General features: G+C 44.0%; 1 protein-coding gene across 1 annotated transcript in view; it reads right to left on the minus strand.

Moving 5' to 3' along the window:
- Positions 1-23,301, minus strand: part of LOC126259753 (proclotting enzyme) — a 161,243-nt gene that overhangs the window by 50,235 nt on the left and 87,707 nt on the right. Inside the window, exon 2 of the mRNA XM_049956744.1 lies at positions 11,024-11,247. Coding sequence (XP_049812701.1) covers positions 11,024-11,247 — 224 coding nt within the window. The remainder of the gene's footprint in view (positions 1-11,023; positions 11,248-23,301) is intronic.

Consider the following 23,301-nt stretch of genomic DNA (forward strand, 5'->3'; position numbering starts at 1 on the left):
ACGTATGAGCTCGAATATCTCTAATTTTATCTTCATGGTTTTTCGCGAGATATAAGTAGGACAAAGCAAAATATTTGTTGACTTTTCTAGGAACGTACGCTCTCGAACTTTAACAGTAATCCACACCGTGATGCAGAATAGAGTGCTGCAACGCTCAATGTTTGACCGGTCACGGCTCGGCTGCTGACGGGAGGACCGAGCCGCTCGTGTCCGGCCCCACACGACTCGGCTCGGTCACGTACTCGCCCCATGTCTGTTGTCCGGATTCCGGACACGCGGATAACCGAGCATGACCGGTCACCGCTGACGTCTCACCTCGCCTCGCCCCGGCTCCCTGCACTGTACTGTACAAATCCATCGCCTCTCTCTCTCTCTCTCTCTCTCTCTCTCTCTCACACACACACACACACACACACACACTGTATTTATCTCTTTCTCTCTTTTAATACAAAAGTAATGTTTCCGAGAACGGGTACATGACACAGATAAATTCAAAAAGCACTTGGAAAGTAAAATAATATTTCAATACAATCGCGGATAGAAGACGAGTCTCATTTCCAAACACAAGATATATTTTTCCTTTCATTAATAGGAAACATAAAATAAGTGCTGTCCCCGTAATCTAGAAGACAACCATCTTCATAAAAAAGCATACAAAGAACATTAAACATTTGCAGACATAACTTGTCATACTTTTCACGTCAAAAATTGTTCAAATGGCTCTGAGCATTATGGGACTTAACATCTGAGGTCATCAGTCCCCTAGAACTTAGAACTACTTAAACGTAACTAACCTAAGGACATCACACACATCCTTGCCCTAGGCTGTATTTCAACCTACGACCGTAGTAGTCGCGCGGTTCCAGACTGAAGCTTTTCACTTGTGTGCAGCAGAAACAAAATTATAGTTATTGTTGATCAGCAGTAAATCACTAACGCCTTCCGGATTTAATTGGCTGCGGCGATTTGTTAGTAACATGCCGGCTTTACTAAAGCATCTTTCACTAGATGCGCTTGTTGCTGGGATACATAAAAGACGTCTTGCTACTGCAGCCAGGTCTGGCAGATCTGTTTCACGTCTGCTCCATCACTTTAAGATGTTATCATCATCGCCGGGGTGCAGTAAAATGTGGAGATCTACTTCATCTGCTGCGGATGGTCTGTTGCTCCTCCATTCCTTTAAACGATCTCTCTTTCTGGGTGGTGTTGACACAGTACTTGAACGATGTATGATAATAAACAAAAGAGACAAGTAATACAGAACTGATCTCGCTTCCCACGCCCGGGTTCCCGGGTTCGATTCCCGGCGGGGTCAGGGATTTTCTCTGCCTCGTGATGACTGGGTGTTTTGTGCTGTCCTTAGGTTAGTTAGGTTTAAGTAGTTCTAAGTTCTAGGGGACTGATGACCAAAGATGTTAAGTCCCATAGTGCTCAGAGCCATTTGAACCATTTGAATACAGAACTGATGTGGAAATCATCGAAACGTTCCCGTAAAAACGAGCTGTTTTACGTTAATGAAATATTATACGAATTATAACATTCCCGTTTCTCTGTAATAAAATGGCTCAAATGGCTCTGAGCACTATGGGACTTAACAGCTATGGTCATCAGTCCCCTAGAACTTAGAACTACTTAAACCTAACTAACCTAAGGACGTCACATAACACCCAGTCATCACGAGGCAGAGAAAATCCCTGACCCCGCCGGGAATCGAACCCGGGAACCCGGGCGTGGGAAGCGAGAACGCTACCGCACGACCACGAGCTGCGGACTTCTCTGTAATACACTATCCACTAACTATGCAAAAACGATTACGTTAATGATTGCATGTTGTACCTGCATAAGTAGCACACAGTTGTCGCACATTGTTAACAATTTCCTGCTTTTCATTTATTTCAAGCATATTAAGATCACGGAAAGATGGCCAAAGAAACGTAGCAATTTTATGTCTGGAAGTGATCACAATCTTCTCACAAACGAAAGTCAAGGCTCGAATTTTAACCCTTTGTAACTCCTGTTAAAAAATACATATCTGTTAGTACACATCAATTATACTAGTTAATTATGAATCTATCACGTATCTTAATGAAACAGTGCTTTTAACTGCAGTAATTACTCACCTGACAGTCAGTGTCATTGACACTGCAAATTTGTTGCTGTTTGTGAAACCAGAGAAGAAATAACTGGATTTTCGGTTCTTTTTCGCCTTCTAATTCATCTGTGGCCTCTTTAAATGGTCTCAGAAAATGCTCAGTTTTTTCCTGCAAGCTCATTATCATATCCTTGCAATCTGTACGCGGAGTCCTTTTCCGGCAGGAAAGCAGCAATTTCGTTATACTGGGTGTGTAAGAGTTCCAGCATAGTGTACAAGCTGTTCCAGCGTGTGCATACCTCTTGTTTCAACGATGATTTCAAAGACGAGCAAAGGCCACTTTTCTTAATATACCTTACAATGCATTTTGCAGTATTTATTGTTGATGCGGTGTTCGGGGCATGATTTAACTAGACGTTATCTTCATTGAAAGTATGGCTAAGTGCTGTGTTTATACAATGAGCAGCACAAGGAATCCTTTCGTTATTTTCCAAAGCCTGTAGTACATTGGCACCCTGGTCGAGGCAAATACAAAACTGTGCAACATGTCCAGCGAAATGTCCCAATCAACCATCCTCTCTTCAATTTCTTTCATAATATTTACTCCCGTCTTCTTAACATCCGGAAATTTTATTGTAAATAAAACATTGTTCACAAGAGACCAATCTGCGTTAATGTAATGTGTTGTAAGCGTCAAATAGTGTACCTGATTATGCGAATCAATCCCCATATCATCTGTCGCAGCACATGTTTTATTAATAACTTCCGCAATAACAGAAGGCATTATGCTGTTTCGTATTGCATCAGCTTATTCTTTGACATGTCTGCTTATAGTAGAGAGATGTGGAATGACATCTGCCACGTTAATTTCCCCATAATGCGCACCTAGATGTATTAATTCTTGGCCTAGTTCTCTGAAATCTTCACCGTAAACAGCATTAAAAGGTCTCATATCTTTAGCACACACTGCAACACACTTTGCTGTAATACTGTTTTTTATTACTGCCGGTATCCCGAAAGGAGCTGTACCTTTGTGAGGTTTCTTGCAACTGTGTTTCTTTAAATGAGTGGTTCCCGACTGGAAACACAGTAATGTGGAGCAATTTGTGCACGATACGTACCCAGTAGACGCACTGTTTTCGTCTACAGCCGACAGAAATGTACTCCATACTTGGCTTTGTAGACCTTCCCGTTTCTTCAATGTGTAAACATTGGTTTCAATTTTACGTCTTACTGCACTGGCTTCCTCTCGCTGCATGATTACAGAGAGAGACAAGCCATAAATGAGAAGTCCGTACTGGCTGCAGTCTCACACGGATAATGACACGTGTAATGTGTTTGTTATGTCCTACGTATTCGGTCACGGTATCTATGCTCGGTCAGATTCACTAGTGCGGGCAGCCTATCCAGTTAGGGTGTGCTCGCCCCACCTCGTATTTTGTGCTCGCTTACTCGGTCATGCAGGACTCTAATGCAGAACGCCTCGTTTCCAGCGTGAGTCATTTGAGTTCGTTGATCATCTTCGTGGCGGTTTGATGCTTACTAAATGTATTTTAACGAAACACCCTGATTTTCTTTGGGTCTTTTCCATTTCCTCTATCAATCATATATGGTACGAATCCCATACTGATGAGCAATATTCAGGTATTGGTCGAACGAGTATTTTTTAAGCTGACGGTTCTTACAAAGAATCTCAAACTAGCATCTGCGATTGTTTTTATGTTGTCGTTCCACTTTAAATCGCTCTGTAGGCATAGTCCGAAGTATTTTGTGGAAGGAACTGCTTCCAGGGCTTGTTCTGCAATCATGTAATCCTACAATAATAATGGGTCTTTCTTCTTTATGTACGCAGTTTGTTACATTTTTTATGATGAGAGTCAACTGCCGCTCCCTACACCAAGCGTCGATCTCTGGAGGTCTTTCTGCATTTCACTTCAAATTTCTAGCGTTGCGACTTCTTTGTATGCAACAGTATCATCCACGTAAAGCCTCATCGAACTTCCTATATTGTCTACTGTGTAATTTATATACATTGTGAAAAGTAATGGTCCCATAACATTCCCTTGGAGTATGCCCGAAGTTACTTTTATGTGTACGCCCGAAGTTACTTTTATGTCTGAAGACTTATCTCCGTTGAGAATGACATGCTGTGTTCTGTTTGTTAGAAACCCTTCAGCCAATCACACAGTTGGTCTGCTATTCCGTACGCCCATACGCGCATATTTTGTTCATTAGGCGGCAGTGCTGAACTGTATCGAACGCCTTACGGATGTCAAGGAATGTGGCATCTATCCGGGTGCCGGTATCTACTGCTTTCTGGGTCTCGTGGACCAACAAAAAGCGCTGGGTTTCACACGATCGTTGTTTCTGGAACCCATGTTGATTCCTCGAGAGGAGATTTTCGGTCTCCAGAAATATCATAATACGCGAACATAAAACATGTTCCAAAATTCTGCAACAGCCCGACGTCAGAGATATAGGCCTATAGCTTTCTGCGTCTGTTCGACGACCCTTCTTGCAAACGAGAATGACCAGCGTTTATTTTTTCCAATCATCATGAACACTTCGCTCCTCCAGAGACCTATTGCTGCTAGACGATGGCCGAGTTCCTTCGCGTAATGTATGGAGAATCGTACTGGATGCCGTCAAGTCCAGCAGCCTTTCCTTTGTTGAGCGATTTCAGTTGTTTTACTATCCCACGGTCACTTATTATCAATCATATTGTCGTTCGTACGACGGTTTAAAGAAGTTACTACTTCGCGAACTTCCTCTGTGAAACAGTTTTGGACCGGCCGGGGTGGCCGAGCAGTCTGGAACCACGCGACCGCTACGGTCGCAGGTTCGAATCCTGCCTCGGGCATGGGTGTGTGTGATGTCCTTAGGTTAGTTAGGTTTAAGTAGTTCTAAGTTCTAGGGGACTGATGACCTCAGAAGTTAAGTCCCAAAGTGCTCAGAGCCAAACAGTTTTGGAAAATGATGTTTCGTATTTCGGGCTTATCTGTGCAGTCCTCCATTTCAGCGCCCTTATAGTCATAAAGATCTTCGGAGACGACTTCGATGCGTTTACTGATTTAACGTAAGACAAAAACTTCTTAGGATTTTCTTTCACGTATGTAGACAGAATATTATTTCCGAATTCGTTGATCGCTTCAGGCCTAGGTCTCCTTACGCTAATTTTTGCTTCTTTCAGGTTTTATTTGTTTTTGTACTTTGGCTACGTTTAAATTTGCAGTGAAGCTCTCTCTGCTTTCGTAGCAGGTTTCTAAAGCGACTGGTGAACCAAGGCAGCTCTTTCTCATCATTCACAACTTTTCTGGCACATACCTGTCTAAAACGTGTTGTAGAATGCTCTCTAACTTTTCCGTTGATGCTCATATTTTCAGTGCCGGAGATGAAATTTTCGTGTTGACTCCTCAGGTGATCCGAAATCTATTTCTTCTCGCACTTGCGAAGCAGAAAGATCTTCCTCTTTTTATTTGTGTTATTGTTAACAGCCGTATTCAGTGATGCTATTAGGGTCTTATCATCTCCGATTCTCTGTTCTACGCAATCTCACTAGGTGTGAGATTCGGTGATCGCACTGGCTGTGGATCGGAATGGCCCCTACATACACAACGATCAGTACATTATATGATGAAACGTATCCGGATATGTATTAGTGAACATTATTGTTAGACGTATCCACCCTTCGTCCTTACGGGAGCTTGAACTCTGCAGGAGACTCTTCCAATGAGGTGTCTGAATGCCATCCCATTCATCCTCAGGAGCCGAGACCAAAGAAAGTATTGATGTTGGACAGTGGTGACAAGAGCGAAATCGTCTTTCTAACTCAAGCAAAAGGTGTTCCATTGTGTTCAAGTCGAGACTCTCGGCAGGCCAGGCGCTTTCAGGAACGTTATTGTACGCAAACCATTGCCTCACAGGTGTTGCTTTATGCGTTGTCGTGCTGGTATGAACAGTCATCGTCTCCGAAATGTTTCTCTACTGTACGCAGTACACAATTTTGTAAAATGTGTTAATATACTTTCGCATTTAGCGTTTTCTCAAGCGCGTTTATGTACTTCATTATTGGCATTACACATGAGGACGTAACGTTTTCCAGTCACTCACCCTTCCATCGGATTGCCGAAGGGTATAGCGTGATTCATCACTCCAGATCACTCGTTTCCAGGTATCCACTGTCCAGCGGTAAGGCTCCTTACACATCGCAAAGATCGCTTAGCATTGACTACAGAAATGTGTTGCCTGTGAAAGACGTTGGACCATCATATTTTTTATATCTTTAATGCAAATTTAAAGACCCTATACCTAATACTTTAAAACAGGTCGTACATATTACGGTTTTCGTTTATCACCTTTTTTGTAATTTTTTGTTTTGTTTTTATCTGTAACATCTGACATGGAGTAACACTTTTTTAAAAGAATCAATAATTTGAGGTTGAAATATAAATAAAATTTTGTTGTTTGAAGAAGAATGTAAGAAGATGGTAGGATAGAGGAGAGATTTGTTTGTGCCGTGAATACCTCGGAATGGCTTCTTCGAGCTACCAGTCACAACAAAATAGTTTATAGTTAACAGCAGAGAAATGATATTGCTAATCCTATTCATCAACAGCAGGTATTCAGCCATGTGAAACATTGGGTGCTTTCGTGGCTAGATTGTCAGCACATTACACTACATTTTGTCTAGTATTCGCTGTCGTTAACTATTATTTGACTGACATGTACAATTTGTCAGAGCATTTTGCTATGTTATGCCTCATTCATAATTCTAGGTGTCTTATTTACTGTTACATGTCATCTTGCTCCTCTTCCTGTTCCTCTTCAGTGACACTGTAGTCGCTATCACTGTGGGTGTCGCTGTCCACCCTCTGGAGATTGTTGTTACGTTGCTTGTGGTGCAGATAGGCATGTCTGTTATGTCGTGTCGCAGATACTCTTCATGTTTTATTTTTGAAATACTGCGTGTTAATGCATTTAATTGTACCCATTGTTCTTGGTCTCTAATGGCTGTGTGTATTATGTGTTTCTGTTTCTGTATAGTCTAAATGTAGTGTATGTATATTGTTCGCATATTGCCCGCAGAAGAAAACAGTGTGTTCTGGGGAACGTTCATGTGCATGTTGGTGTATGTTTGAGACTCACACGGTTTAAATGCATGGGGTAAGGTCCTTGTCCAGATAAAAAATGTACTATACCGCGGTTGGGATCAATATGTTTCATTCTCAACTGCTCCCTTACATCAGGGAGGAAGTGGTAAAGTCTACGTTTCTTATCACTTATATCCTGCTCACCGTGCCTTGTATCCAAACGCCAAATTTTACTGTGACTTGTCGTCTGTATCTGTGTACCAGTTATTGTGTGTACCTTATCTATTCTCCCCATCTTTAACCAGTACCTCGCGCCTCTGTATCTGGTCGTGATATCTATCGGTGAAAGGATATCAATGATAAGATTCGCTGATGACATTGCTATCCTCATTGAAATGAAGAAGAATTACAGGATTTGCTGATTGTAATGAATAGTCTAATGAGTACAAAATATGGATTAAGAGTAAAATGAAGAAAGACGAAAGTAATGGGAAGTAGCAGAAATGAGAAGAGTGAGAAACAAAACTTCAGAACTGGTGATCACGAAGTAGATGAAGTTGAGGAAGTCTGCTAGCTAGGCAGCAAAATAACACATGACGGACGGAGCAAGGAGGACATCAAAATCAGACTAGCACTGGCAGAAAGGACATTCCTGGCGAAGAGAAGTCTACTAGTATCAAACATAGACCTTAATTTGAGAAAGAAATTTCAGAGAATGTACGTCTGGAGCGCAGCATTGTATGGTAAATGAAACATAGACTGTGGGAAAACCGGAAAAGAAGAAAATCGAAGCATTTGATATGTGAGCTACAGAAGGATTTGGAAAATTAGGTGGACTGATAGGGCAAGGAATGAGAAGTTCTCGGCGGGAAAGAAGGGACAGGATGGTAGGACATTAGTTAAGATATAATTGAATAGCTTCCATGGTACTAGAGGGAGCTGTAGAGGGTAAAAATTGTAGAAGAGGACAGAGGTTGGAATGCATTCAGCAAATAACTGAGGACGTAGGTTGCAAGTGCTACTCGAGATGAAGAGGTTGGAACAGGAGAGGAATTCGTAGCGGGCTGACGATTAAAACAAAAAAGTCTATCGGGGATATTCCGAGCACCACAAACAGTGCATCCACTACGTTTGTCTCGAGGGCTCCTGGCAGCTTAAGTAGGACACACTGTAAGTAGGCTGTTTAGGTTTTCTTATTGGTAACGCCACGTAGCGCTCTGTATGAAAATCACTGGCTGTGCTGTGTGCAGTCTGTGGCTAGTTTGCATTGTTGTCTGCCATTGTAGTGTTGGGCAGTTGGCTGTTAACAGCGCGTAGCGTTGCGCAGTTGGAGGTGAGCCGCCAGCAGTGGTGGATGTGGGGAGAGAAATGGCGGAGTTTTGAAATTTGTAAGACTGGATGTCACTTTTGAACACTATTAAGGTAAATACATTGTTTGTTCTCTATCAAAATCTTTCATTTGCTAAATATGCCTATCAGTAGTTAGTGCCTTCAGTAGTTTGAATCTTTTATTTAGCTGGCAGTAGTGGCGCTCGCCGTATTGCAGTAGTTCGAGTAACGAAGATTTTTGTGAGGTAAGTGATTTGTGAAACGTATAGGTTGATTTAGTCAGGGTCATTCTCTTGTAAGGATTATTGAAAGTCAGATTGCGTTGCGCTAAAAAAAATATTGTGTGTCAGTTTAAGCACAGTCTTGTATAATTTTTCCAAGGGGGCGTTTCAACTCCTCCGCCCTCATCTGACTGATACTTTGTTGATGACCAGGTTCAGTATATGCGCCCACGTGCTAGTTGCGAAGCTGAGTGTTGATTCGAAGGACGTACAGTGGTATGTCCATACGGCTAGTGTAGGTAGTCTGTAATGTTTTGAATTTACCCTCACCAGTTTATGTAGTATTTTTTTGATTTGTGTGATGTTAGCCTTAGGTGTTCGTGGAAATTCAATTTCTCATCTATTTGTACCCCAAGATATCATGTTACATATGCTAGTTTGATGTTTGTGTCCCCTATTTTAACTGAAATATTCCTTTAGAGTGGCCCTTACCGTAATGTGTATTTTTTTCCCGGCTATCTTGATTTTGTTGTTGTGACACCATTTTGTAGTTGTTTGTAGTATTCCACTGACTTTTTCTTCTAGTTTGGCTCTGTTGTTTGCAGTGACTACTGCTAACAGACCACCTGCGGACGCGACAGATCTATTTGACCTGTCATCCCCATCTGGAAGTTATAGGAGCGGTTCGATCGTTACGTACTCCAAGATGGGACCGCAGAACGACCCTGCGGACAGCCTTTGGTAATCTTACTTTCCGGATGTCCATCTGCCATTCGACTACTTGGTCTTTACAGTGGTATAGAAAACTATAGTACAGTGACCGCGGCACCTCCAGATGTCTTAACCTTTGAAACATTGCGGGTTACCTGAGGTTGTCGAATGCCCCGGCGGTGTCAATCATTACTGCCATGGAGTATTTCTGTGTTGTGGTGCAGGGCGTGGTTGATGATACCACCTAGGGATTTGCTGGTTTTGAAGCCAACTGGTGTTGGCTCATGCCCTTGAGAGCTCTGTGTGATTGCAAATGCTTACACGATAGCTTCTCCTCAATCTTTGCTAGGGTGTTTATTAGTCTATATGTCTTTAAGTCATTGGATCTGGAGGATCCTGTCTGCTGATTTATGAATAATAACTGCTTTGTAGGTTTTCCATACTGTATGTACCCTGCCCAGCCTTAAGGTATTATTCAGTAACGTTTTTAAGAACGGGATGATCTATGGTGCTAGTTTTTTCAGTGTTTCCTAGTGGATACCATCTGGACCAGGTGCCTTCTTGTTTTTGAGCTCTGAGATTGCTAGCGCAACCTCTCATTGCGCAAAAGAACATGGTGACAGTGATTGTGTTGTATGATGAGTGTAGGTCTTCTCTTAGAGTTTTGTGATGTTGTGTGATGTCAGGGAGCAGTTTATACAGCAAAAACTCCGCTGTATTCCTTCATCCCCGCTTCATCGTGCCGACATCCTGCTTTAGTGTTCCCAGTACTAGTGAGGTTTTTCTCGTCTGTGTCAGTATTTTGTGTGATTCCTCCCATATAATTTACTCTGTGTTGTTACAAATCATTCCCAGCGTTGTTTGCGCGTGTTGTATCGGGTATACCACAGTACGCCATTTTTAACTCCCTATGCACAGACATGCTAGCTGGATTCCTGGCAGCACTCTGGAACTCACGAATGATTCCTTCCGCTCATTTCGTGCGATTTTTTACAACCAGCCTCCGCATTATTTGACGATCTCTGTCCGTCTATACATAAGGTCTGCGTGGTCTTGGTTTACTTTTTACTTCAAAGTAACATCAACAACAGTTCACTTGGGCGACTTTAGAAGGATGAAATGTCCCCAATGGATTAGTTACTCAGGTGACACGCAATGACTAGTCCATAATCGAAGTCACTGTCCTGGCCGAGTAATTGTGCTGTTACTCTTTTCGCTACTGACAACACGATACACCCTACCTCCTTTTATACTTTTACGTTAATAGCTGTCCAGATACTTTTGATCAGTAGTGTCTATGATCTTTGCTTTCTTGTGGAAGACTGTGTGTGTGATACTCCCTTAACTAAAGGAAACAGACAGGTAACGATGCCGGCCGGTGTGGCCTAGCGGTTCTAGGCGCTACAGTCTGGTACCGCGCGACCGCTACGGTCGCAGGTTGGAATCCTGCCTCGGACATGGATGTGTGTGATGTCCTTAGGTTAGTTAGGTTTAAGTAGTTCTAAGTTCTAGGGGACTGATGACCTCAGAAGTTAAGTCCCATAGTGCTCAGAGCCATTTGAGGTAACGATGATCCTCACCTGACGGCCGTTCTCTGTGAAGTAGCTGCACGTGTCGTACATGCCGAGCACCCAGGTTTCCCAATTGGTGAGCTCGGGCAGCTTGAAGTAGGGGTAGCACTGGCGGAAGCTGGTGCAGCGGCCGAGCACGCCCTTGCTGGTGAAGCACGGACCCACCGGCAGGATGCCCGGCCAGCCGAACTGCCGCCGTTCGCGTCGCGACCCCTGCTCTGGGCCCACGGGCACTGTCGACAGGTAACACACAGTCCATCAGCACCTCGTGATACTAAAGTCTCAGCGTGTGCAGCGCCGCCAGCGTAGTCCAGGAGTTGCGTCGAGTGGCACAGGGTAGGAACATGGACTACGCTAGCGTGGAGGAGGCGCATATCAGTTGGGAGATGAGAGTGAGAAAAGGAAGTGGAACTTGGTGGAAGGGAGGGGGGCAGAGAGGAAAGATGAGGAGGAAGGCTACGAGGGAGGAAGAGAAGTAGAGGAGGAGAAGGAGAAGGAGGTGGAGGTGGAGGGAGTGGTGGTGATTGTGGCAGGGTCGGGGTCAGGGGGGTGAGTCATTGTGATTATTATTATGATAAGAATATAAAATATTTTAATATAATGATAATTTGTTTACATCACTGACTACATCGCATAGCTTCCCAGAAATACCCATTCAGAGAATGAACATCTCATTTCCGGGCCGCGCCCATCGACTACTGCTGGTCACTGTTACGAACGGGAGCGCGGGCCTTACGGTTTCCTTGTCACTTGTGTTATTCTCCACGGCTGGAGATAAAAGGCGGCAATCCCCTTATCCGACTGTAGTGAGGTGGCCTGGCCCAACTTGGCAGTTTTCAAAGTCGGGTGTTTCCTAGTACCCTTTGGGAAACAAACGTTGGTGGCAGGACTTTACAGCAGTGCTGTAAGCGTTGATAGGAAATGGCCGACTGAAGTGCCTAAGAAAGCGTGCTGAAAGCAATGTCTCCGAATTATTCACGTGAAAAGTCTTAAAGCTTTTTAAACAAAGCGAACGTTAGTAACATTCTACATCAATGTACGAGGGGGCGCTGAAAAGTAATGCCTCCGAAGTTTTATGTTAAAACTTTTAAAGCTTTCAAATGAAACAAAATTTATTAATTCTACATCTTTATTCTCCGTGCCAACATCTTTCTCCTTCATGTTTACATATTTATTTCTCAGCGTAGTCACAGTAGCGACGAACACATTTCTCCCAAGGAGAGACCAGTTTGTTGATACCATCACCGTAGAATGTTTGACTCTTTCGGCGGAGCCACAACCTCACCTCTGATTGCACCGCTTCATCACTATCAAAGTGAAGCTCACGAAGGTATTCGTTGAGTTTTGGAAACAGATGAAAATCAGATGGACGTAGATCGGGACTGTATGGAGGATGATCGATGACAGTGAACTCAAGGCGTCGGATAGCTGTAGATGTCGCAGCGCTTGTGTGTGGTCTGGCATTGTCAAGATGAAGGAGAGGATGCTCCATGTGCGGACGAACTCCCCGAATTCTGAACTTTATTGCAGCACGCTCTTTCTCAGGTACCGGCATAGTTACGTTACACACCGCCATGTTAAACGCTACAATTCGGAGCCCTCTAGCATCAGCGAAACGGGAAGTCTACCGAGTAATACGCATGGCACGTAATACCTCAATCGATATTGAGAACAGAATAAAAAATCCGGAGGCATTGTTCTTCCGCCTGCCTTCGTACTTTCTGCTTTGGGGACTGACTGGCCCGAAAACCCATATGCTAAAATATTTTCTTGAAACGGTTGGGAGTTGGCAAAGTCGTGAATATTGCCAGATTGCTGGTGATCACTGTGGACGATACGAAGATGCCACGTACTCGTGCGAGACAGTGTTATCACCACCTGACACAGTTTGAAAGTGGCCTCGTTGTGGTTCCTCATTTGACCGTCTGATCGAATCGTACAGCATCCAGACTTTTGGGGTGTTCGGATGTTACAGTTGCCCAGTGTTAGACTCCACAGGGACATGAGGGGAGGCAACTCGTCGTCAAAGTTCGGGTCGACAGCGTCTGACTGCTACACGGGACCATTTAGGTATTGTACATCAAGCATATCATAATCGCTTTACATCTGCGTCTGCCATCCGAAAAAAATGTAGTCGAATTCTTGCAGCATTCTGAGTTATCCCACACCACTGGTCGGAGACTAGCAGCAGTCGTAGGCTGCAGTTAAACCAGAACAAAAACGGCTGCATTTGGAGTCGTGCCGTGACCGAGAAGCATGGACTATTAATGAATGGCGTCGCATTGTGTTCAGCAATGAATCGCGGTTATGCACTACTCCTGATGATCACCGTTGGCGAATATGGCGACAACCAGGGGAGAGATCCCATTCTTCCAGTTTTTTGGAGAGGCACAGAGGTATTACTCTTGCCATCATGGTGTGAGTAGCAATCGGGTATGACTTCAGGTCATGGCTGCTAGTGATTGAGAGGACTGTAGTGGTACGGTACAGCTGTACGTCACGGGAATTCTGAGTCCTCAAGCGTTACATCTCATGATGCCATTTTGCAACAGGCTTGTTCACTTCCACGCTTAGAACATGTCTCTATGAACTGTCTGTGAGACGTTGGGGTACTCCTGTGGTCAGCAAGATCCCCAGATAAGTCTCCGATAGAACATGTATGGAACCTGTTCCGAAGTCAATTCTCTCCCGTGCCGATTCCAGGATATTAAGGACGAGTTACAACAGTTGTGAGCCAGCTTGCCTCAGGAAAGGATATAACGGATTTATGAAACCCTGACGAGCAGAATCAGAGCAGAAATTCGGGCCAGAGGGCATACAGCGTTGTGTTGAAAAATGGGCTCATACTGCCAAGTTCTTTGTAAATTTGACACCATGTTGTAATCATCTAAATAATGTCGCATACCCTCTCAACCTATGAAGTTTCGATTCATTTTCTTCTCCTCTTCTGGATGCCTCACTTTTTTTCAGGCAGTGTAATAACTTACAACTTACAAAAAAATACTGCATCTATCTTTACATTATGTGTGCCTTCGTAAAGACAACGCTGTTCGACTGTGTTCCATGTATTATGTTCTGTCGTAGAATTCATGTTTATCGGCATTGTGGTTTTCACGAAATTATTCACTCGCTTCAGATCGTTGCATTTGTGACGTACGATTCAGGCGCGTGCGTTCTCATTAACTCAGCCACCACCTTACACGAGTGATCTTATGTATCATGAGCTGTTATCTGCTTATGGGCTACCAGAGAGCCCGCATCTCGTGGTCGTGCGGTAGCGTTCTCGCTTCCCACGCCCGGGTTCCCGGGTTCGATTCCCGGCGGGGTCAGGGATTTTCTCTGCCTCGTGATGGCTAGGTGTTGTGTGATGTCCTTAGGTTAGTTAGGTTAAGTAGTTCTAAGTTCTAGGGGACTGATGACCATAGCTGTTAAGTCCCATAGTGCTCAGAGCCATTTGAGCTACCAGAGATTCACACTTACCAATACTCGCAGGTCACAGTTACCAAGCTAAAAGAGATTTACGGTGTTGTAATGGGACGATACTGCAAATACGACTTTGTTGTTTTGGAAATGTGTTGTACGTTCCTGTGAGACCAAACTGCTGAGGTCATCGGTCCCTAGGCTTACACACTACTTAATCTAACTTAAACTAACTTACGCTAAGGACAATACACACGCCCATGCCCGAGTGAGGTCTCGAACCTCTGAAGGGGGCAGCCGCGCGAACCGTGGCAAGACGCCTAAGACCACGCGGCTACCCCGCGCGGCTGACTTTCTTGTCAGAGAATTCTGATTTATTCACTTGTTCCTCTGTTTCTAAATGAAATTATGGCCAGGTTTCCAAAGACTACAGAATATTTGGAAAGTCAGTATCTAAAGTGATAGTAGAAACTTCATAATGTTTTGACAGTTAAATAACAAGCAATTTACTACGAAGAGGATGACGTATCATAGTCACTTGAAGTAAGGCAGGCCAACGCACATGAATGCGCAGCACGGTGCCGCTGTTGCGTAGCACTGCAGGCGGTGTCTTCCGATGGAGGCCTACTATTTACAAGTCTATTTTGAACGTCGAGGCTGAATATAACATGAACGTCAGTTCGTCCGTTTTGGTTGATGTGTTGAAAGGACAGACTGTGGTTCGAGGAGGTCGTTTTGATTTTTCATTTTCAGTTACTGACAATCCTGTTGGTCAGTGTTGGATGACTGTTGCAATAATACGTATTGATACAACTACGAAGTCTACGGCAACGTCTTTAGAGCAGGTACCTCCTCGTGATGTTTCGGGTTATTGGACGTCCATGATTACTATGTCTCAAGTTCGTGGTGTTGGAGAAACATCGACTAATTTCTTTCTTGATAAGCCATTGTGTGTAAGGACGAGGAAGTCTTGTAAACTTGGTCATGATGATAACATTTGTCTCTTTTTTCGTGGTCGTGGTGTTGATGTTAAGTGTAAATTTGTTTGCGATATGACTGTATATAATAGTATGTAATAATTTCTCCGGGCACAAAATTTAACTTTGTTACATTAAAAGGGAGCGAAAGGCTGTTTACAATTTGTACAGAAACCAGATGGCAGTTATAAGAGTCGAGGGGCATGAAAGGGAAGCAGTGGTTGGGAAAGGAGTGAGACAGGGTTGTAGCCTCTCCCCGATGTTATTCAATCTGTATATTGAGCAAGCAGTAAAGGAAACAAAAGAAAAATTCGGAGTAGGTATTAAAATTCATGGAGAAGAAGTAAAAACTTTGAGGTTCGCCGATGACATTGTAATTCTGTCAGAGACAGCAAAGGACTTAGAAGAGCAGTTGAACGGAATGGACAGTGTCTTGAAAGGAGGATATAAGATGAACATCAACAAAAGCAAAACGAGGATAATGAAATGTAGTCAAATTAAATCGGGTGATTCTGAGGGGATTAGATTAGGAAATGAGACACTTAAAGTAGTAAAGGAGTTTTGCTATTTAGGGAGTAAAATAACTGATGATGGTCGAAGTAGAGAGGATATAAAATGTAGACTGGCAATGGCAAGGAAATCGTTTCTGAAGAAGAGAAATTTGTTAACATCGAGTATAGAGTTAAGTGTCAGGAAGTCGTTTCTGAAAGTATTTGTATGGAGTGTAGCCATGTATGGAAGTGAAACATGGACGATAACCAGTTTGGACAAGAAGAGAATAGAAGCTTTCGAAATGTGGTGCTACAGAAGAATGCTGAAGATAAGGTGGGTAGATCACGTAACTAATGAGGAGGTATTGAATAGGATTGGGGAGAAGAGAAGTTTGTAGCACAACTTGACTAGAAGAAGGGATCGGTTGGTAGGACATGTTTTGAGGCATCAAGGGATCACAAATTTAGCATTGGAGGGCAGCGTGGAGGGTAAAAATCGTAGAGGGAGACCAAGAGATGAATACACTAAGCAGATTCAGAAGGATGTAGGTTGCGGTAGGTACTGGGAGATGAAGAAGCTTGCACAGGAGAGAGTAGCATGGAGAGCTGCATCAAACCAGTCTCAGGACTGAATACCACAACAACAACAACAATCCTGAAAAAAAAATTGTAACTTAAATGGTTGAACCGACTGTGTGTAAGGATTTCATGAACAAGGTTCATGACTTTTTGGGGGTTGTATTATTGAGAAACATCGGAATCGTACAAATAACGGAGAAACTTTAGGAGTCCGTGCTGTAATTAAATTGTGGATGTCGGAGGTTTTCCTCTCATCGGAGTAAAATATGTAGTGCCCTGCGGTCCAACAGGCAAAAGAGTACAATGGTACAAAGGCGAAAGTTTTTCGGAGCACACTGTGATATCGCGATAATGCAAATTGGGCTTGTGCTGGCGTTACGCGATCGGGAGTGGACCGGTGAACATCGTGACTGGACCGTGGAACAATAGACGTGATTGTCTCGGTCAGAAGGATCACGCTTTTGCTCTTACATAATACTGTTAGTCTTGCTTGGATACGCCGTCTTCCAGGAGAACCACTGCTCGATACATTGACCAGAAAGCTCGCATTTGTTACAGAATTCACCGTGAAAACTATGATCTGGAAGAATAATATTGATTAACCATTACATCCCTTCATTGCTGACATCTTACACGAATAGTGTTACTGTTGGTTATGTAATACGATAAATTTCAGTTAATGACGTATCCGTAAATTATTCGAATATTAACTCTATCGATCATATGAGGGATGAAATCTAGCAACAGCTCACTGTCCACTACCTAAAGCCACGGCTCTGTCTACTGGCCCTGACGCGCCATTCAGTACTGATCCGCCAGTGACATCCTCTGCCTTGCGGCGCCATTGGGATGCAGTATGGAGGGGAGAGAGGTCAGCACACGGATCTGCTGACCGTTGTCAGTTTCCCTGACCTTGGAGCTACTACTTCTCACTCAAGTAGCTCCGTAATTGACGCCACGAGGCTGAGTGCACCACTAACAATACCGGGAATCGAACTGGAATCCTTCGGATAGCAGTCAGATAAGATGACTAAGTCCCTCTTCATAATTTACAACGTACTACAGTGACGTAGCGAATGTCAAGAACAATGATTTGATTTAATGCAATTGCGGTACTTCAGGCCGAGAAACGACCTCAAATTGCCCTACAAAAGCCACCTAAGCTACAGCACATGCCCGCTGCATGAGTTTTGGAATATCCTCTCGCTCTCTTACGCCACCAGCTTAGTCCATCAGATTTTTGCTATTTTTTTATTTCCTTAACATTAGTAATTTAAACTTTCATGTGAGGGCAATGAAAGAAAAAAAAAACTTTTGTGAACAACTTTGAAACATAGAAATGTCTTGATCGCACAATTCTATATTAAGCGTTACACTTTTCAAAATTTCGTCATCGGACTGAAACTGTGGAATAAAGTATACAAAGAAATTAATGATACAAATATGTATATTCTAACATTAATGATCCATATACAAAATTTTCAATTAATATCGTCTTACAAACGTAGACTGAATATAATAAAGATCTCATCTAATATAGGCATATTTGACAGTGCCGTTGTCTGTTTGAAGGGGAACCAGTGGCGATTAAGCTATCTAAGAAGTAAACGAAAGCCGGTAGGTGCCGCTAGGAATGACCATAGAAATGAAGTCAAAGAGTAGCTTTACAAAGAATTATACATCGTAATGAACTACATGTAATTTCATTGTGAACAACTTGACGAAGATACATTTATATTACTTTTATAGAGGAGAAATTCATATATCGACAGTAAGTAAAATCCGTTCGGGCGGAGACCATAATGGTTCCTTGGACAAAATCACACATCTGTTACTCCCCACACCATTTCCCTTCGTCCAACAGATCGGAACAGATCACTGTCCGAACCTCCTGAATTAAGTCTTTCGTGGTTTCCATAAATACAGGGCTATTACAAATGATTGAAGCGATTTCATAAATTCACTGTAGCTCCATTCATTGACATATGGTCACGACACACTACAGATACGTAGAAAAACTCATAAAGATTTGTTCGGCTGAAGCCGCACTTCAGGTTTCTGCCGCCAGAGCGCTCGAGAGCGCAGTGAGACAAAATGGCGACAGGAGCCGAGAAAGCGTATGTCGTGCTTGAAATGCACTCACATCAGTCAGTCATAACAGTGCAACGACACTTCAGGACGAAGTTCAACAAAGATCCACCAACTGCTAACTCCATTCGGCGATGGTATGCGCAGTTTAAAGCTTCTGGATGCCTCTGTAAGGGGAAATCAACGGGTCGGCCTGCAGTGAGCGAAGAAACGGTTGAACGCGTGCGGGCAAGTTTCACGCGTAGCTCGCGGAAGTCGATGAATAAAGCAAGCAGGGAGCTAAACGTACCACAGGATGGTGCTCCACCGCACTTCCATCATGATGTTCGGCATTTCTTAAACAGGAGATTGGAAAACAGATGGATCGGTCGTGGTGGAGATCATGATCAGCAATTCATGTCATGGCCTCCACGCTCTCCCGACTTAACCCCATGCGATTTCTTTCTGTGGGGTTATGTGAAAGATTCAGTGTTTAAACCTCCTCTACCAAGAAACGTGCCAGAACTGCGAGCTCGCATCAGCGATGCTTTCGAACTCATTGATGGGGACATGCTGCACCGAGTGTGGGAGGAACTTGATTATCGGCTTGATGTCTGCCGAATCACTAAAGGGGCACATATCGAACATTTGTGAATGCCTAAAAAAACTTTTTTAGTTTTTGTATGTGTGTGCAAAGCATTGTGAAAATATCTCAAATAATAAAGTTATTGTAGAGCTGTGAAATCGCTTCAATCATTTTTAATAACCCTGTATTTTAGGTAAAACGATTTCGCAAACCACAAACTTATCAAATTCAGCTCGCACTTGTCGATCAGATGCTTAGAAGGCAGTAGATGACCGAGATCAGGTTCGTGTTCCATGATTTCGGAAAGCGTCCGGTAAAAATCAGCTCTGTACCAGTGAATGAATTTCTAACTTACGTAATATCGAAACGCGTTCGTTAATAAATTAAAGACTTCCAAACCTATAGATCTGAACTCTTGAGAAAATTTCAGATGTGACCATAGTTAAGGGAAAGTTATGGAGCCGTTATTGTTCACAATATAAGGGGCGATCAAAAAGTTTCCGTTCGAAGGTCGCACAATCCAGAATCGGATGCCAATCATGCAAAACCGCCCTGAGTAATGAGGCAATCATCCTACCGACGCATCAGGTTGAAGATATATGTTTTGTAAAGCACTATGTCCTGCTGCGTGAAGAAGTCCGTAACTGGCTATTGCTCATCATCGTCCGATGGGATTCGTCGACACTTCAAGGCCTTTTTTAAGGGACCGAATGCGTGATAATCGAATAGTGAGAGCTCAGGACATAGCACAGTGCTCGAGGGTCTCTCACTTGGCGAAACGTTTGCCTAACGACATTTGTTATATGGAGACGTGTGTTATCGTGAAACAACACGGCAACATTCCACAACGATGGTTTTCGACAGACATCATGCCCCACACACATTCTTCATTCTCCGATTGGTTTCTACCGGTGTTCCTCCTTCGGCATCTAAGAAAAGAGTAACAGCATGTTAGTCCTGTTTCAACGTATTTGGTTATAAAGTCGCCATAGTTCACTTTTCCGCATTTACCACATGTACGTCGCAAAGACACGGATACCACAGTTATCCCTTGTCTACATGCCGGTGCTTATATACCCACACTGAAGTCGCACTTCGTTACATATACGTTGCAGTAACGGCCTCAAACAGAAACTTTTTGATTGCTCCTTGTACATAAAAGAGCTGGTGGATGATGTCGGAAGCTCCTTGAGGGTGATCGAGTCCGATGCTGTGGAATGCAGGGAAACCACAATTTCATAAAACATTACCGAAACGCAGGCAAACTTACAAAGGACCTATGATTGGTGTTGGGACTCGCCTTTGACCCTAGACATAAGGAAATATAACGTATTGCCCACAGTTAGACACAATGACCTATTATCGTTCGATTGCACTATTGTCTATAAACCATTAGAAATAGTAACTACTTTAAAACATCTGGGAGTATGCATTTGGAGCGATCTACGAGAACGACAGGATAAAACTAGTTATAAGATGCCTGACTGAGATTCATTGGTGGAAACCCAATGAAATGTAATGTAACCACTAGAGAGGTAGGTTAAGTCTCGGTTTGATCGAGTACTTAGTTCTGTTTTGGGGCCCGTGTTAGATGAGATTAATAGAGAAGATCGAGAGCATTCGAAGGAGAGCCGCACGTTTCGTCACCGATTCTTATAGTACAGACAAGAACTTTATGGATATACTCACTCAGTTCCAATGGCAGACGCTAGGAGAGAGGCGTTGTGAGTTGCAGAGAGGTTTCGATTTAAAATTCTGAAAGCTCTTACTCCAAGAAGAAAGAAGAAACACATTAACTCCTCCCTGTCGCAAAATGATGGCGGTTGGAAAATCACTTTATATTGCATCTTTTTGAGACGCGTTTCCCTTTTGCACCACTCACGAATGTGCCAGGAAAAGGGAGAAATGGTAGTGGTGTAACATAACATTTCCTGGTCCAATATGTGTGTTCTTGCTGTGGCTATTCTCCGCGCCAGAGTGGGTTTCTATGGGAAGTATGTCCAACCTGGAGGGGAGCGCTCGGTCTTTTTCTAACCTTTCTAAATGGGTACTGGAGGAGGCCTAAGAGGCTGGCTCAAGGGCGAATGATTTCCCCAAGATGCAGGCGGGAAATCAACGCTTCAAAAGCCCTCACAGGAAAGAATAATGTGTAGTGGAGTGATTAGCGCGAGCAGGTGAGGAGGAATGGAATGCTTTACATGTGGCTACTGAATGTGACCGGCCGAAAGGCCTGAATGTTCAATGATTTCAGTTCCATTTAAATTCGCGAAGCAATACATCGTGCAATTTGTCCCGCACACCGCGCATCGCCAAGAGGACGAGGATTTAGGTCTCGGCCTGGAGTGTGACTTCGCGCGACGCCACGGAATCTCCAGATCGTGGACGAAAGGAACGTTTCAGGTAACGGAAATACCCTCTTCCACACATTACAAGGTCCATGGCGAAGTATCGATGTAGACGCAGATCGTTCGTTCAACGAGATCACGGCCGACTACCCTGCCCATCCCTTCCCAATCCGCCGTGCTCGAGTGACCTCCCTGCTGGTGTGTCAGTGACCTGGAACTATCGTCCTTGCAATCAGATTCGACAGTCGTGGCTGGGTTACGAGCGGCAGAACTGCCCCTTGGGTGCGGCCCGATTGGTGAAGTGAAACTCGTGGCCCGAGCACTTTCTTCCGGCAGGCGGAACGGGGAGCAAGGTGCCGTACGGCTCACGCCATCCGCAGTGTTGCGCCGGTTGCCTGGGGTCGGGTTGGGCCGGCCTGCCGGCTAGCGGCTCCGCTAGGCTGCCTATACTCGCTAACGGGGCCCTGCCTCACGCACTGCAGGCTGCGTTGTGCCGCCTGCCTGCCCGCGGGAGCCTCTTACGAAACGTCGAGCCCTCTCCATCCGCCACGTGCCGGGCGAGCACTCAAAAGGAAAGGAGGTCAAACGAGCACTGCCGAAATCTGCTGTCATTTGCCCAAGGTTCACTGCCGGTAAACGTATACTGACTAACAAGAAAAAGTTAAGGACCTCGGAGGAACAGTTCGGTATAGACGCAATTTCGTGAATGTACGTACTGTCAGCAGGTGTGTAAATACACTATGTGATCAAAAGTAATCGGACACCTACTAATGGACATTATCACGGCTTGAACTCTGCTGGGGACGCTTTTAGTGAGGTGTCTGAATCTTTGTGGTCTTTCTCAAGAGCCGAAACCAGAGAAGACAAAGGTGTTGGAATTTGTGGTCTGGAGCGAAGTCGACGGTATGACTCATCCAATAGATATTCCACTGAGTTCGGGTCGGGACTCTGCGTACGGCAGTCCATTTCAGGAATTTTACTGTCCACAATCAGTTGCCTCACAGGTATGGATTTATGACAAGGTGTATTGTCTCATAATACAGACATTTTCTCCGAATTGTTCCTCTACTGCACATAGTACGCAATATTGTAAAATGTGTTCATACCCTTCCGCAGTTAGTCTTTTCTTAAGCGCAGTAAGGGGACCACACCCTAACCACGAAAAACACTCCCACACCGTACCACCACCTCCTCTGTGCTTCATCGTTGGCATTGCACACGGTGGCATTTCACTGGATTTCCACATGGCGTAGCGTGATTTGTCACTATAAATCCTTAGTTTCTAATCATCCACTGTCCAGTGGCGTCGCCCTTAACACCACATCAGTTGTCAGTATTAACTACAGAACTGTGTTGCTTATGACCAGAACTGTGTGCACCAATGTATCCCAGTCTTGTTAATTCCCTACGCAGTGTCATTGTGCTAGCTGAAGTGCTGGTAGCATTTTGGAACTCACGAGCGACTCCTTCAGCTGATTTTATGCCATTTTTTACAGCTACCCCCAAATGCTCTACAGTCCCTGTCCGTCAGTACATAAGGCCTGCCTCTTCCTTGGTTTAGCTGTGGTTTTTCCTTTATGTTTACACTTCAGAGTCACATCGCCAACAGCTGACTTGGGCAGCTCTAGAAGGGTTGGAATGTCCCTAATGGATTTGTTACTCAGGTAACATCCAACGAATAGCGTCCGTTCAAAGTCACTGAGCTGTCCTGACCAACGCATTCTGCTGTTGCTGCTTCTCTACTAAAAACACAATACTATTCGCCTCCTTTTATACTGGCGGGTCCGCTTCTCGTAACATCTAGTGGTCAGCTTCACGTTAC

The sequence above is a fragment of the Schistocerca nitens genome, chromosome 5 (assembly GCF_023898315.1).
Source record: "Schistocerca nitens isolate TAMUIC-IGC-003100 chromosome 5, iqSchNite1.1, whole genome shotgun sequence".
Taxonomy (NCBI): Eukaryota; Metazoa; Arthropoda; class Insecta; order Orthoptera; family Acrididae; genus Schistocerca; species Schistocerca nitens.